Source organism: Helianthus annuus, chromosome 5 (assembly GCF_002127325.2).
Source record: "Helianthus annuus cultivar XRQ/B chromosome 5, HanXRQr2.0-SUNRISE, whole genome shotgun sequence".
Taxonomy (NCBI): Eukaryota; Viridiplantae; Streptophyta; class Magnoliopsida; order Asterales; family Asteraceae; genus Helianthus; species Helianthus annuus.
The window spans coordinates 16,794,045-16,810,505 of NC_035437.2; the positions used below are offsets into that span (position 1 = coordinate 16,794,045).

At 35.8% G+C, this 16,461-nt stretch overlaps 1 protein-coding gene across 6 annotated transcripts; it reads left to right on the forward strand.

Moving 5' to 3' along the window:
• The first annotated feature begins 9,851 nt into the window (after nt 1-9,851).
• On the forward strand, nt 9,852-13,194 carry LOC110938596 (transportin-1-like). 6 transcript variants are annotated; one of them, XM_035990673.1, is made up of 11 exons: nt 9,912-10,072; nt 10,176-10,253; nt 10,718-10,766; nt 10,854-10,985; nt 11,087-11,172; nt 11,287-11,353; nt 11,422-11,478; nt 11,565-11,594; nt 11,798-11,862; nt 12,391-12,481; nt 12,888-13,194. In XM_035990673.1, the coding sequence occupies exons 5-10, from the start codon at nt 11,114-11,116 to the stop codon at nt 12,410-12,412; spliced, it is 300 nt and encodes a 99-aa protein (XP_035846566.1). In that variant the 5' UTR covers nt 9,912-10,072; nt 10,176-10,253; nt 10,718-10,766; nt 10,854-10,985; nt 11,087-11,113; the 3' UTR covers nt 12,413-12,481; nt 12,888-13,194. The 6 variants fall into 6 exon arrangements, with proteins under 6 accessions (XP_035846563.1, XP_035846566.1, XP_035846564.1 ...); XM_035990671.1 differs by having other exon boundaries at nt 10,176-10,766; XM_035990674.1 differs by having other exon boundaries at nt 9,919-10,253.
• Nucleotides 13,195-16,461: the final 3,267 nt, after the last annotated feature.

A 16,461-nucleotide genomic window follows, 5' to 3' on the forward strand; every position in this document is an offset into this window, starting at 1 on the left:
CCAAAGGACTTGTGCATTGCTTGCCACAGTTCAGAAGTAAAACGCGCATCACGATTAGAAATAATAGAGGTGGGCACCCCATGCCTCGAGACAACTTCCTTAAGGTAGACGTCTGCTAGAGTGGAGAACTTATCTGTTTCCTTGATAGCCAAGAAGTGTGTAGACTTTGTGAGTCGATCCACGATCACCCAAATAGTATCATTCCCACGTTGAGATCTAGGCAGGCCGGTAACAAAATCCATGGAAATTTGCTCCCATTTCCATTGTGGTATTTCTGCTTGTTGAAGTAGGCCCGATGGTTTCTGGTATTCGGTCTTGACTCTCGCACAAGTCAAACATTTGCTAACATAAGTTGCTATGAGAGCTTTCATGCTAGGCCACCAATACGTAGTTCTGAGGTCGTGGTACATTTTATCCGAGCCAGGATGTACCGAGTAACAAGACTTATGTGCTTCATCCATTACAAGTTCTTGTAAATTGCCGTAGACTGGGACCCAGATGCGTCCTGTTACGTAGTAGGCGCCGTCTTCCTTTTGTTCTAACCGCTGCCTTGAGCCGCGTAAGGCTTCAGCCCTGACGTTTTCTGGTTTCAATGCTTCTACCTGAGCATCTCGTATCTGTGCAGGAAGACTAGACTGGATAGTAAGTTGTAATGCTCGCACACGCCTAGGTGTCGCATCCTTTCGATTGAGGGCGTCGGCCACAACATTTGCTTTGCCCGGATGGTACTTGATCGCACATTCGTAATCATTCAATAGTTCGACCCATCGACGTTGTCGCATATTCAACTCCTTTTGCTTGAAGATATGCGCGAGACTCCTGTGATCGGTGTAGATGGTGGACTTGGTACCGTACAGGTAATATCTCTATATCTTAAGCGCGAAAATAACAGCTCCCAGCTCCAAGTCGTGTGTAGTGTAATTTCTTTCATGAACTTTAAGTTGGCGTGATGCGTAGGCTATGACCTTGTTACGTTGCATCAACACACAACCAAGTCCCTGGATAGACGCGTTGCAATAAACCACAAAATCGTCTGTGCCCTCGGGCAATGAGAGAATAGGTGCGCTACAAAGTCTATTCTTCAAATGTTGGAACACTGATTCTTGGGTATCACCCCAACGATAGGTGACCCCCTTCTGAGTCAGTAGAGTAAGCGGCTGCGCAATCTTCGAGAAGTCTTTAATGAACCTTCTGTCGTAGCCCGCCAAACCCAAGAATTGGCGGATTTCTGTTGGTGTGCGCGGTGCAGGCCAGTTTTTGATCGAGTCGACTTTTGATGGATCAACGTGAATCCCATTCCCATTTACCACGTGGCCTAAGAAATGGACTTCCTGAAGACAGAAGTCGCATTTGGAAAACTTAGCATACAGCTGTTCTGTTCGAAGGAGTTCCAAGATAAGTCGTAGATGCTGCTCGTGTTCCTCCTGACTCTTAGAGTAGATTAGGATGTCGTCGATGAAAACTATAACGAACTTGTCCAAGTAGGGTTTGCACACTCTGTTCATAAGATCCATGAAGACTGCAGGTGCGTTTGTTAACCCGAATGGCATGACCAGAAACTCGTAGTGGCAGTAGCGATTTCTGAATGCTGTTTTGGAGAAGTCCTCGTCCCGGACTCTCAGTTGATGGTAGCCTGATCTCAAATCAATCTTTGAATAGAAGCTCAACCCTTGCAACTGGTCGAATAAGTCATCAATATGTGGAAGAGGGTAGCGATTCTTCACGGTCACCTTGTTTAGTTCGCGGTAATCTATGCACATACGGAAGGTACCGTCTTTCTTCTTCACAAATAATACTGGAGCTCCCCAGGGCGAAGAGCTAGGACGAATGAAACCCTTATCCAAGAGTTCTTGCAATTGCTTGGATAGTTCTTCCAGTTCAGTTGGAGTTAAGCGATAAGGTGCTCGAGCTATAGGTGCTGCTCCAGGAGCTAGCTTGATTTGGAATTCGACTTGACGATGAGGCGGTAGCCAAGGTATCACACCCCCAAAATCCACTCGCAGAGTATCACCGCTTGGAGGCGTGACTGACCAGGATCAAGCCACCAATCATATTGAACATAGCGTGTAAATAAAAGTAGTTTATAAAATCCAACACAATACAATTGGTGTCTAAACAAAACATAGTTTAAGTTGTAAGCGGAAGAATAATGTTTAAAACCATAACATAAGTTTAAGCGTTTCAAATGTTTAGCATGGCACACAACTGTCCATATCCCACAACGACCGCGCCTCCTTGTGCAAGCTCCATGAGTACCTATCGACCTGCAAGGCATGTAACAACGAGTCAACAACAAAGTTGAGCGAGTTCCCAGTTGATTGTTCAGTTAATGAGTTCCTTTCAGAAATCGTAAGTTTGTTTCATAATCATGCGTTACCCAGTATCCTTGTTTCCCAAACCCTTACAGTAATAAGCGGGGGCTTCCCAGGTTGTATGTTGCTAGACTAGTTGTATTTGTAGGTGTCCTTCCCAATCCGAGAATAGTGGTAAGTATGAGTTTACGTAGGTTTTATGTAAGTGCCCTTCCCTATCCGAGGACAGTAGTACGTAGCGAGTACGTAGGTTTAGCGCTGGTGTCCTTCCCAATCCGAGGACAGTAGTACGTAGGTTTTACGTAAGTTTTAACACTGGTTTCTTTCCCAAACCAAGGACAATAGTACGTAGGTTTTACGTAGGTTTTCGCACTGGCGTCCTTCCCAATCCGAGGACGGTGGTAAGTAGTCTAGTAGTGACGGAAGTACGGGTAGTCATACAAATCCCATTCCCAACCCACCGGGAATCCCATGCCTTGGTAAGAGTGTGAACTCACATTGGTTTGCTCGGCATGCTAAGGTATGTGCTCACAAATAATCAGTTAAGGCCTACAGTACGCACGTATACATAATCAGTTGACATTCACAAAGTTCGACCAACAGTCAAGATCACCACGTTCATGCAAGTAACAACATAGCAACTAACAGTTATATAGGTTCATGCAAGTCATGCTTATTGTTTAACAACAGCTAACTAACCCAGTTAACCCTTAACAGACTTAACTGAGTTTACTGTGCAGTTTACCCACTCGACGAAACACCCTTGTTTCGTCGTGAATCCCCTTCGACGAAACACCCTCTTTTTCGTCGTGATCACCCTCGGCGAAATACACTTGTTTCGTCGTGCCAGTTTCGTCGTGATTGGTCTCGGCGAAATGCATCCGTTTCGTCGTTACCATCGTTTCGTCAGTTTGCATCAGTTACGTCGTTACAACAGTTGTTTACCCAGAAACCCTAATTACCATTAAGCAGTTGATCGACAACATCTAGTCTAGTCACGAATCGTAAGTTATCAAATCATAGACAGGTATATGACGGTGACACATATTCATTCAATATTCACAACATGATTACATCCACATACTGATCATGAACAGTGGCATAAACAATTGAGATCACAAACATTAGCTCTAATCTGAACAATTTATAACAAGATATCAACCCTATCTATTTACTGGTTCATCAACAAGCAATCCGATCTCGACACACGAACTGTAACCGATAAAATAGATCTTATTATAACCAATTCATCATCTAAACATGAACATAACATTACTTAGCATCAATCCCTAGTGATTTCAATTAAACAGTTACCGATGATATCAATCAAACAATCATGCAAGGGGGTTAAACACTAACCGCGATGAACAGAACACTAACTTGATCGATTCAGAGAGCTTCGAGGGCACACAGTCGCCGTCAATAGAGAGAGAGCTCTAGGGTTTCTTATTTTCTAAAAGCATGAATAATGGAACCGTGATACACAATAAATATTTGCGTAACGTACTGGGCCCTTAATGGGCTTCGGCGAAACGTTGGGCCGGCGAAACACCCTGTTTCGTCGGATTGTTTATGACGAAACATAAGTTGTTTCGTCGAGTTGGTTGGCGGCGAAACATAAGTCGTTTCGTCGAGGTTACTAGTGTGAAACCTTAAGTGTCAACAAGCTAAACATATCACAAGTTTATAACACTAAACACATAACACAGTAGTCTCATAACATCTCAACATATATTAAACACGTATGATTACAAGGAAAACAAACAACTGAACTGCTAACGTACAATTAGTGTGAAGACGGAAATCTTGAAAACTCGAGTTGTCACAACTTTCCACCATTGCAGGCTGCAAATTTGAAATCAAAATTTGGAAAAGTGGAAATTTCGAATCAATTCTATTCTGATAAGAAAGAATTCGATGTGGAAAAGGCTTTCAATGGGAAAGTAAGACATATTTTTGGAAAAATGGTCGATGGTAGGCCCAAAGGAGTAAAAGAATTTTATGAATCAAAGAGGAGAATTTACACACCGAGTGAAAATAACTCGGATGCACCCAAGGCTGGTCAGGCTTGGGTGTCAGCATCCTTTGATTGAAATCCTGACTTGCCGGAACTCCCAGGTTGGTAATTGGGGAGTAGGAATCGGCATCATTTTTTAAAAATGTTTGTGTGAAAAAATCTATAAGTGATAGTTTTTACAAGTGGATGAAAGAGAAAAGTGATGAATGAATCCCCATGATGTGTGAAATCAACAAAACTAATTTTTCGAAAAAACCATTTTGATTAAAACAAACTTAAGTGTTTTGAAATCATAATGGGAAAATAGTTTGTTGTCAGGGGGAGTTCTGATTGTTTAAGCCAAGAGAATGGAGAATTGAAGCAATTCACATCAGTTTGTCATTTTATTTGTACAGTTTATTGCGTTTATTTTCAAATTTTCCCGGAAAATCAAAAATTGAAACATATTTTTGATTTTAGGGGGAGTAAAAAATTTAGAAATTTTGAGAATTTGAAAAATCCAAAAACGTGATAAAATCTAAAATCCAAAAACATCAAAAAATCTAAAATGAGTTTTGTTGTGAAAAAGAGGAAATGATAGTACATCAGTAGACAATGACAGCATGCTAAAGAATTGGAAAGTTAAATATGTGATAAACGGTCTCACTGATGATGTGCCAGTAGGGTTTTACACGCTTAGCAGATTTTTTTTGAGATATAAATCTAGTTATAAATACTTACTTATCTTGTGGGGAACATCTCTCGGATATATAGGTAACCCCTGAAATCTTGTTTGAAGGACTTTCTATTGCTGATATACTAGGTCTTTGTGCGTGATGATATCTAGGGTATTATACCAGGACTTTTGATTTTGCGGGAGCAATAGCCTAGTCCTCGTATAATACTCTGCACTGCATTAATCATAAAGCCCACCCTCAGCATAAAAATGATGAAACATTGAAAAATGCTAATCATGTGCTGTTGAAGAAAAGATCCCCAATCGGGACACACCTAAAAGTCGAGCCATCATCTCTTTGTCTGAACGGAAGTTCTAACCTGAGCTCTCATGGCATCGCATTACCCGTTTACAGATATCATTAGTGTACATTCACCTGTAAGATTGAATATAGGAGTCTGGATACAGGAGTATATTCTGAGGTGGTACACGCGAATAAGTTAAGTGCTTAAAACACTAATTCTCGTATCTCGAAACAATTGAACTTTGTGTGAAAATTTAAATGGATTAGTATACTGACAATCTAAGTGAATCGTTTAGAACTTAAAGTGTTTAAAGCTCAACGGTGTTAGTGATTTGTATCATAAACTGATATGATCCTCTTTTACAAATTCACAAAAATATGTATGTAAATATTTCTTTACTGCTTTTCATTAAAGAAAAAATTCAAAAAGATTTTCAGTGTGTTTTAGCATAAAATTTTGAAAAATCAAAAAGATTCTATTTCATTTTACTTTCGACAACTGATGTTGAAAAGTTGATTTTCAAAATTCCGAGTGCTAAACATGATGAACAACAATGGTTTGGGAGAGTATGTTTGAAATGAAAAATGAAGTTAGAGTTTGAAATAATATGAGAAATGTTATAAGATAATTTTACAAGTGATGTTTTGAAACTGATTTTACTGTTAGTTAATCAGGGTCATTAATTTGAACTTGATATAACTATTGATGATGTTGAATGATGTCTACAAGTGGTTTCTAAATTTTGTTAAATTTTAAAAAAATTTGTGAAATTTACTTTTGAGTAGAGAATTGTGCAGGTTATCAGGTTCCTGATCATGTTGCTACGGAGAGCCAGGAATCGTTCCTGAACCTGTGAAAGATATGTCAGATTACAATCCCGGAACAACTTAAGGGGGAGTCTATTAGCAAAGGGGAGTTTGAAGATTGAAAGAGCCAGACTTAGATTCTGGAACATTGCTCGAGATAGAAGCTGCTGATGCTGATGAGCTTAAGGAATCAAGAGACTTGATAAAGAGAATTAGAGAGAGAATAGAGCAAGGTTGAGATTCTGATAGAAGAAGATAGAGATTGAAGGATGCTTACAGAGAAAGATACTTTGGAAAGAGCGAGAAGACTGATCAAGACTGAAGACTCGACACACTAAAGACTCGTCATCATCCAAGGGGGAGTTTGTTAGTGCATATGTCTGTTGACTTCGTCTTATATCAAGTCATGTAATAGGATAGATAGATCAGAAAGCATGAAATGACAGAATGCATGAAATGCCAGAAAGCATGAAAGTTTATGGGATCTTGCATTCCTATAAATAGGTGAGTCCAAGTCTTCATTTATAACATTCTGATTCCGGAGACGAAGTGCTGCCGAAGTGTCGAACATTCTGTAAACACTATCAAATCAATACAATCGACAGTTAAAGTGATTCTAAGTGTGTATCTAGCTGATATAACATCAATACGTCTGATTCCGCCTTTCGTATTGATCGAGAACCCTTCTGAACGACTCGTTTGATCGAATCACCAATCCTACATTAATACATGAGTTCTAAGATAGAATCTAATATATAATATAGTTACTTCTATTATCTTTCACACACTCACCTCTCTCTCTCTCTATCTCTCTCTCTCTATATATATATATCTATATATATATATATATATCACTAGTGGGGTGCCTGCACAATACGATAGAGAGCACATAAAATGATAAGGGTGTAACATGCAGAAAAAAATCATACTTGAATTAGAGAGAAAAAATGCTATTTATTATGGTTTAACTCTCTCTCTCTCTCTCTCTCTCTATATATATATATATATATATATATATATATATATATATATATATATATATATATATATATATAGGGGACCGCTAGAATGAGAACCACCTCGAGTTGTAAGAACCGCGAGAACTACACCCCACGGAGGGGCGTTCGGCGCGATTTTTTTTTACATGTAGATGTGTGCATTATAAACACGGCCGTAAAAAATCACGGCGAACGCCCCTCCGTGGGGTGTAGTTTTTTACACCTCAAGTTTGGTGTTTTTTAATTTTTTTTTCTTTTTTCTTTTTTTTTTCACCAAACTTGAGGTGTAAAAAACTACACCCCACGGAGGGGCGTTCGCCGTGATTTTTTACGGCCGTGTTTATAATGCACACATCTACTTGTAAAAAAAAATCGCGGCGAACGCCCCTCCGTGGGGTGTAGTTCTCGCGGTTCTTACAACTCGAGGTGGTTCTCATTCTAGCGGCTCCCTATATATATATATATATATATATATATATATATATATATATATATATATATATATATATATATATATATATAGGATTAGGATCATGAGTGAACAACTTCTTGAGAGTGAAATGAGTGAACTAATCTTGGCCCTTGATCATTTTTTAGATTAAAAGGGTAAGACTGATATTAGTTAAGTACTTTTAATTAAAATTCCTTAATTTTCTCCTCTCTTAAGTCTCTCTCTCTCATTTTTAATTATTTCTCTATCATTTTAATTATATGAGATTGAAGGGCTAATGTGTTTTTTTTTTAAATAAACTGTTATGTTCCTTTTAAAATTAAATATTAAACCTAATTAAATTATGATTTTTAACATATGTGTATACAGGTCAGTATATACAAGACTTATACACCTGTGTATTATTACATCTTGTTTTCACGGGTTAGTATAAACCAAATTTATACACTTGTGTATTATTCGAGTACATATGTGTATACGGGTCGGTATATACCAGACGTATACACCTATCTATTTTTCAAGTACGTAGTGTATACATGTCGATATATATCAGACTTATACACTTGTGTATTACTACATATTGTTTCCACTATACATCTTTTTATCAAACATTGATCTAATACATATATGTATAGAGAATGTAATTAAATATTTTTAATTGTGTTCTGGCTGGAACAATATTTGATAATGATTGTATTTTTTTTTTTAAATCATGAAATATTAAGTTAGGTAATATGTGAGAGAAAAAAAATATACAGAATGTAATTAAATATTCTTTTAATTGGAAAGAGAAATCAGGAGAGAAAAAAATTAATTAATTAAATGCAGATACAAATATACAATTATACCCTTGTGTCTATTAAAATACTTATAAGTTACAAAAGATAATTACAATCTTGCCATTAAAGAAAAAAAATCTTGATCTACAAAATCAATGGTCAGGATAAGTTCATTTTGTTCACAAATAAATCATTGTTCACTCATGAACCCTACCCTATATATATATATATATATATATATATATATATATATATATATATAAAGTATATCGTACATTACGGCTTAATGTACTTCACGTACGACAACGTGCGTGATTTGTTCTATAACATGTGTGATTAATGTTTTCAATATGCGTGATTATTGTGTTTCAACATGCGTGATTTTGGATTTTTGAGTTATAACGTGCGTGATTTAAAATGAACGTGCGTAATTACCTGTCGTATGTGATGTACGTTAAGCCGTAATGTACGTTAACCTTCCTATATATATATATATATATATATATATATATATATATATATATATATATATATATATATATATATATATATGACAGGGTTTATGAGAGAATCACCTTTATTGCGAAAACCGCGAGAACCAATGTGAACACAACAAAATAAACCCAGTACACCATCAAAAACCTAACCCCCCCCCCCAACCCCCTAAAAACCTAAACCCCCCAAGTTAAATGCTAAAAACTAAACCCCCCAAAAAACCTAAAAAGATATTTAAAAAATCTGAAAAAGAAACAAAAAAAGATTTTAAATATCTTTTATGCAAAAATCGCTACTTTTAATAGCCAAAAAAAAAGTTTTTGTTAATTTTTTTTTAAATTATAATAACCAAAAGAACCGATTTTTGCATAAAAAATTTATAAATAATTTTTTTTTGTATTTTTTTGGTTTTTTCAGGTATTTTTGGTTGTGTTCACATTTGTTCTCGCAGTTCTCCCAATAAAGGGTGGTTCCTAAATGATCCTTCTCGTGTGTGTGTGTGTGTGTGTATATATATATTATATATGGGACGGTTCAAATGAAAACCACTTTCAACGCGAAAACTTGAAAACTAACTCGAATTTTTTTTTTTGAAAAAAAGTTTTTTTATATGCAAAAACTAGCGACTCTTAATAAAAAAATTGAAAAAAAAATTTTGTGTGTTTGTTAGGCTTTTTTAGTTAGTTTTCGAGTTTTCGCGATAAAAGTGGTTTTTATTTGAACCATCCTCTATATATATACATACATATATATATATATATATATATATATATATATATATATATATATATATATATATATATATATATATATATATATATATATATATATATATATATATATATATATATATACTACTTTATAAAGCATATCCAACGGACTTCTTAAAGTCATAAAAATTTCTTTAAAACACCCCTAAAGCATGTTGTACAACCCTCTAAAGCACAATATAATTTACAATTCCAATTGTGCCCTCCAAAACTTTTACCCTTCACCCGGATCCATCATCAGCCGTCCATTTTCTTTCAAATTTTCACACGGATCGTGATCTAACGGATGATTTTGTTTTCACATGGATTCACCTTTCCCCTTCCAAATTCGGGTTTCAGATCTCATCTCATTCCTATCCGCCTCCCCCTCTCTCTCTCTCTCTCGACGATTCAGAAACCCAAACTCTCTCGATTCAGAAACCCCAAGCTCTCTCTCTCGGCGATTCAGAAACCCCAAGCATTCCTACCACTTGACAATCGTCAAGTAAGCTTAAATTGTTGATTGTGCAACTGAGCTTTTAGATCTAGGCTTTCTCTGTTACACCAGATCGATGATTATCTCTCTATCTGACACCGGATCTATGTAGTATTTCAGACATGCGCTGGGTTCGTCAACGATGGTGGCTGTGGGTGGAAGATGATGACGTTGGTTGGTGGCCAGATTGGTACCATCCTTACCAGATCTACCTTTTGTTTGGTATTTGTGTAGTTTATGTTTATACGCTGTTAAATTTCATGTGTTATAAGTTGTTTTAAACAGTTTTGCTACTGTTTTTGGATGTATTTATGTTAGATCTGCGTAAAATTTTCAGATCTGTGTTGGTTCTGGGTTTTTATAATGTTTTGTGAACTGAGTGATAAAATTTTCAGATCTGAAGCATGATTGAGAAAACAGTTTAATGTAGAATGTTGTATGTTGTATTTGATTTACACATCAGCTATTATGCTTCTTGAATGAGGTTATCTAAACACATACATGTACTTGTTAATTGTGAGCTTGTGTTTTCAATTCTTGAATGAGGTTATCTTTGCAAGTAACGTTTGTTCTTGTTAACCATCTCACGGTCTTAAAGCTTAAGTGGTGCTTTTTTTGTTTGCGGTTATTTCAATCTCCATATGTCTCTCTTAGAAAGCTTGCTTTGGGCTCTGGAAATCAGTTCATTCTGTTGATGCCACCTGTAAGTTATTTAAGCATTTTTTTCTAATAAATAAGTGTACTTTAACTGCAGAAATAACTAAGCATTGGATGTGTAAACTTTTTACAGGTTTTGTTTATGTCTATGGATACATACCTGCAAGGTTTATTTGTTCTTGCTAATGATCCATCATCAGAAGTACGAAAATTGGTTTGTTCGGCTTTTGTTTAGCTAATTGAAGTCCGTCCATTTTTCCTTGAGGTGGGATTTTGTGTAATACGTACCTCACTTTCATATTCATACGCATTACATATTGCTGCTTTCTTATCCCGTGCTGTTCACTCATGATTATGTGCTTGCAGCCACATTTACGTAACGTAATTGAATACATGCTACAAGTGAACAACGATCCTGATGAGGAAGTGTCACTTGAAGCCTGTGAATTTTGGTAAGTTTGTAACACTGTAACACATTGCTTTTGGTTCATATTTTGTTCCCTTCAAATCTTTATTGTTGCCTTTCGTTATAAAAAATCATTTACCAAATAACAATCATTTTGCAGGTCTGTGTTTTGTGAAGCACCGTTGCCACCTGATAATTTACGACCATTCTTGCCACGTCTGATTCCCGTATGTTAGCCTTTCTCATTTCTTTAATAAATTTTCCCTATACTTTTTTTTAACATGCGTACTGGCAGGTTCTGTTGTCAAAGATGGCTTATGCCGACGATGATGAGTCCTTACTTGATGCAGAGGTCAACTCCTTCCCTGCGTCGTCGACTTTTTTCTTCAAATGGTTTTTTTAATAATTCCTGATTATAACGTAAGTTTGTTATTGCAGGAGGATGGTTCTCTTCTGGATAGAGATCAGGTTCTGATTTTTTTATCTATTTAGATCTCCTTAGGATCGTTCTTAAACATATGATTCTTGAACTATTTTCTTAATTTACATTAGCTGTGCAGGATTTGAAGCCGCATTTCCATTCGTCACGTTTTCATGAATACGAATGACATATATATACACACTATAATTATATAAGCATTTTAGTAACTTATGAATTGGTTTCAGGGCAGTTAATGGATTTCTATCAAAGCACTCCGAAGCTGAAGCCGCTGAAGCCCGGGACAAGATATGCAGAGTAATACAATACGGTTCAAAGTTCGTAAGTAATGGCGAGCCATTTTTGGGGGTTTAATGGTTTGGCCGACTCTCTGCAACTAGAATTTTGTTGATCCGGCATTTTGACTTTTTCATGTTTTTTATTATCCATTTTTGATTATGTGGCTGTGTTGTGTATTTTTATAATTCTCATGAGCCTTATAATTTTTTTTAAAAAGCATTATACAAATTGTTGACATTGAAAAGTTTTTTTTTTAAATCATTATACAAATTGTTGATATTGAAAGACAAACTTAAAAAGGGTTCAAACCACCGGTTAGGCCCGTCTTGCTGAATCAACCAACCCAGACGGTATGGTTTGCTGTTTTTCGAAACTGCATGCATTTTGGCGCAAAATTTTCATTAAAACCGGCTGAATTGCATCGTGAACATCCCTAGCACTAAGAACAATGGAAAATTCTGTATTTATGCTGAAATACCGACTACTATTTGGATGTATTTTTTGTTATTATCTACCTGATCATGTATCGGTTTTGTATACCTACAGGTTCTCGTGCGGCGATAACTAAATGAATTCTGAACCCGATTTGGGAGGAAATCAGATCGCTCGCCGAGTCTGGAAAGATTATTACGTGAAGGTATAGTGTTATTTGCATCATACATTTTTTATGATCTATAGGGCTTTGATTTTGTTATTGAAATGTATGCATTAGTTTTACATCTGTACCTACAAATAAAAAGCCTTTTTATTCATACATAAGTCTAATTTGAAGCCTTACTTGTTAATAATATTTTGGGTCTTTTTCGGTTTTCAAACTCAAGAATTTGAATTTTTATAAACATTACGTTTGTGGAAGTATGAAGGCATGAAGCAACAAATCTTGGCAAAATTGTCTTTTTGTATCATACATTTGATGTTGATGAATCTTTATTTCTACTGTATCTTTGTTGCTATTGCTAGAAACTCTATAATGCATTCTATTAAGGGTATACGTATGGACCCGCCACCTCCAGAAAGTAATTTTTTTGTGACCATGTTTTCAGCATCTGATTGTGGAGATGGCTCTTAACTGAATAATTGGGCTGGTGTTGACAAAGATGGGATTGTGAGGACTCTTAAGTGCCAAATGACAAAGATGAAACGAATTAATCTAGGAGTAGTTTTTCGAAGCAGTCTTCATTGGAGAAATATGGTCAAGAATTTGCATCAAGTAACCATATGTCATGTTGGTCCAAAAAGTCTGTCTTTTTAAATTGAATTTATAAATAATTAGTGTTTTAGTATTGTAAAAAAAGATACATTACTACAATGATAATCTAATCTTTTTGTTATTTAAAAAAAAAACTATGGGTGAGTTTTGACTGTTTAACCCGCAAATTTGTTTGGCTATTATAAGTTTAGTGGTTGCAACTTACAGCAGTAAAGTGCTTTTAAAAAAGGAATGGCATGCATTAGATTAAGTATAATGATAGGAATAAGACCATTGGGTGTGGTTTGGTTAGTCTCTTTGGGGACCACCCAAGGGTGTGGAGGACTGCCTAACTTAATAAAAAACCATTATATTAATAAAGGAGAGAGAGGGCCCCACCAAATGAAAACTCAGTCAACCACAAAGCTCGTCCTTCCATCTTCCGACGTGACGAGTCCCAAGGGGGCGGTTTGCGACGTAGGGGACGAACCAAGACAGGGAGGGGACGACCCCCATACCCCATGGTCTAAGGGAATGGCAGGCATTACATAGGGAGTGGATACATGAGGCAGCTTCATAAAAATAAAGGTTGCAAACAGGAGCACAACTTGAGAAGCGCATGGTACATATAAAACAATCTTAGAAGATGTCAACAGCTTATTATGTGGGCCAGTTTCATTCGTCAGCCTAAAACTCAATGCCGGATTGTAATTTATGAAATAAAATAACGAAACAATATGTTGTAGAAAATTGTGTAAAAAGATAAAGCTGCCTTTTTGGTCATTGTTGACCTAAGATTAAACAGAAGTCAACTTCGGTGGTCAGAATTGATGTGGGTGGTTGTATGAGTTTTGTGACAACATAGAATACGGATCCACATATATGGCTAGGATATGAACCGGGTGAATGGACAATCTAATTGGATCGCAGTAGTAGTTCAAGAGGGTATTTAAAAAGTTCCATCTCTTTTAACGTTTCATGATAACTATTTATAAGAAGGTTGTTTGAAATGTTAAATAAATAGGAAAACAAACATACGTACTATACGATAATATACGGTAGAATTAATAACTAACATAAATGAATACCATGTTGGGTCCAAAACCTTTTGACCGGTGTAAAACAACCATCTCATATTTTTCTGTTAAGAGTATCTTACTAGCTTCCCTACCTGTTTTACACACACCATATGTCCTCCTAAAACGTAGATTTTAAAAACTTTTATATATCTAGATATTTATTCATTCATAGTTAAACTACATTGTTTTCAGGTATTATATTTCTATAAATTAAACTTGATCATACCATCATGTTTTAGTGGTATTAATGTTGTACCGTACAACCCATAAATGCACATAGAGAACTTTTTCTCAATGAACTTCAGTAAAGTTTTTGACAGCAACTCATAGTTGTGAATAATGTTCCACAAATCACTACAAAATGTCTTGTGGAGTAATCTTAATAGTGGAAACTTGATAAATATTTTTATTTTTTTAAAAATACTCTGTTTAAACCAACATGACTCAGCCCGACCTGAAACCTGTTTCGACCCAGAACCTTTCTGAACCGAACCAAAACAACCCTTTTGATCTCTAACTAACAAGTGTTATGTTTTTCGTTGCATCGCGAATTTGGTTTTGGTTATGGCTCAAAACCGAATCGCCTCATACATAGCCCTAAACTCACCAACCTAAGTGATATGTTTCCCGCCGCATCGCGCGGGTAAACGACTAGTATATATATATATATATATGGTAAGGATATATAGAAAACTTATTTGTAGTGAGAAAACTTGGTAAACCTTATGATAACCATTGATCAGCATGATCTAATGGTTGAGATAAAAGGTTCCAAATTTGATTTAAAGATATTATTTTCTTTGTGTTGTTAAGTGGCTGGAAGGGTATTTGTGTCAAAAGACCATGCCACAAAGTACATAAATAATATTAAATAGTTCTGATTCTCTCTCTTCTTATATAATTGTCACCATCAAACCATAATCATCCATATCTCATTCTCTCTCTTCTTCTTTCAGAATTCAAAATATCAATAATTTCCATCATGTTCATCAAGAAAGAGAACAAGAATCTCCAATGTGTTCATGTGTGAGAAACAATTGTTTTTTTTAGAGAGAAAAAGTTGTTGGTTAAGAAAGAGAAACAAGAATCTCCATCGTGTTCATCTGGTTTTTAGAGAAATTCTCCATCGTGTTCATTGTGTTCATCAGGTAGAAAGAGAAATTCTGATCGGTGAGTGAATGGGGATAAAGGTTTTTAGAGAGAGAAACAACAATCTTCATCATGTTCATCTCGAACACCAAGAACATACGCATAAGTGTGTGAGAGAGAAGCAGGTTTGAACCAAATTTACCATGAGTTTAGAGAGAGAAACAACAATCTTCATCGTGTTCATCTCGAACACCAAGAACACATGCACAAGTGTGTGTGAGAGAAAAAGGTTTGAACCTAATTTACCATTATTTTAGATAGAAAAACAACAATCTGTTGAGTTTTTTATTTTGAAAAATCATTTTAAACTTGATTTTTTTTGTTAAGGCTGTTGTTAATATTTTTTTGTGTGCTCAAAGTGGTATATTAATGGGTAAATGTTTATGTAGTTTACAGGTTTTTGTTTTTGTTTTAAAATCATTTTTATTTTTTGATATTATCAGTTCTTATTAGCTTACAAATCTATATCTTTTAAAATGTTGAAATGTTATTTTAGATGGGTTATTAGTTGTCATGTATAAACTTCACTCGGATATCACATTTTCATTACCTTTAGAAAGTCCATAATTTAATAGTTGATGATCTCGTTTGTTTTATAAATAAAAAGTTGTTCTTTTGCTGGCATAATTAGCTACATATGTTGTAACAATGTTACACGTGTTACTTATGTTAAAACCAGCTCTTTCTTGGACACAAAAAGGGGCTACACATATGTAACACATGTTTGTAATGTGTGTTACACTTGAGGGTAACACATCTCAAACAATTGTTGTGGTGTCACACCCCAACCGATCGCGGAAACATCGAGGCGCGTCACTGAGCGAAACAGATTGTCCAGGAGAATCCATAACAACTCTAATTACCAAATATTTAACGTCATGTCCCATACCACAACATATAAAGTAAAACAGTTATTACAGATATAGCGTTCTCAAAGACAAATATTGTTCCGACAACTCAGATTTTATTTAATTCGTTTCTAGACTCTCCTAGCTTGATTCCATGACATCTAGCAAATAAAAGCATCCTAAGCACCTGTCACATACGTTAAAATAAAAGTCAATACACATAGTGTAAAGGTGAGCATACAAGTTTAATAGCAAATAGTAGCGAAAACGATTTACGCATAACCAGCATGTAACACGTAGAAATGTGAAGCAAGTAAGTTATCAAAAATGAAATATGCACAGACGTGACTGC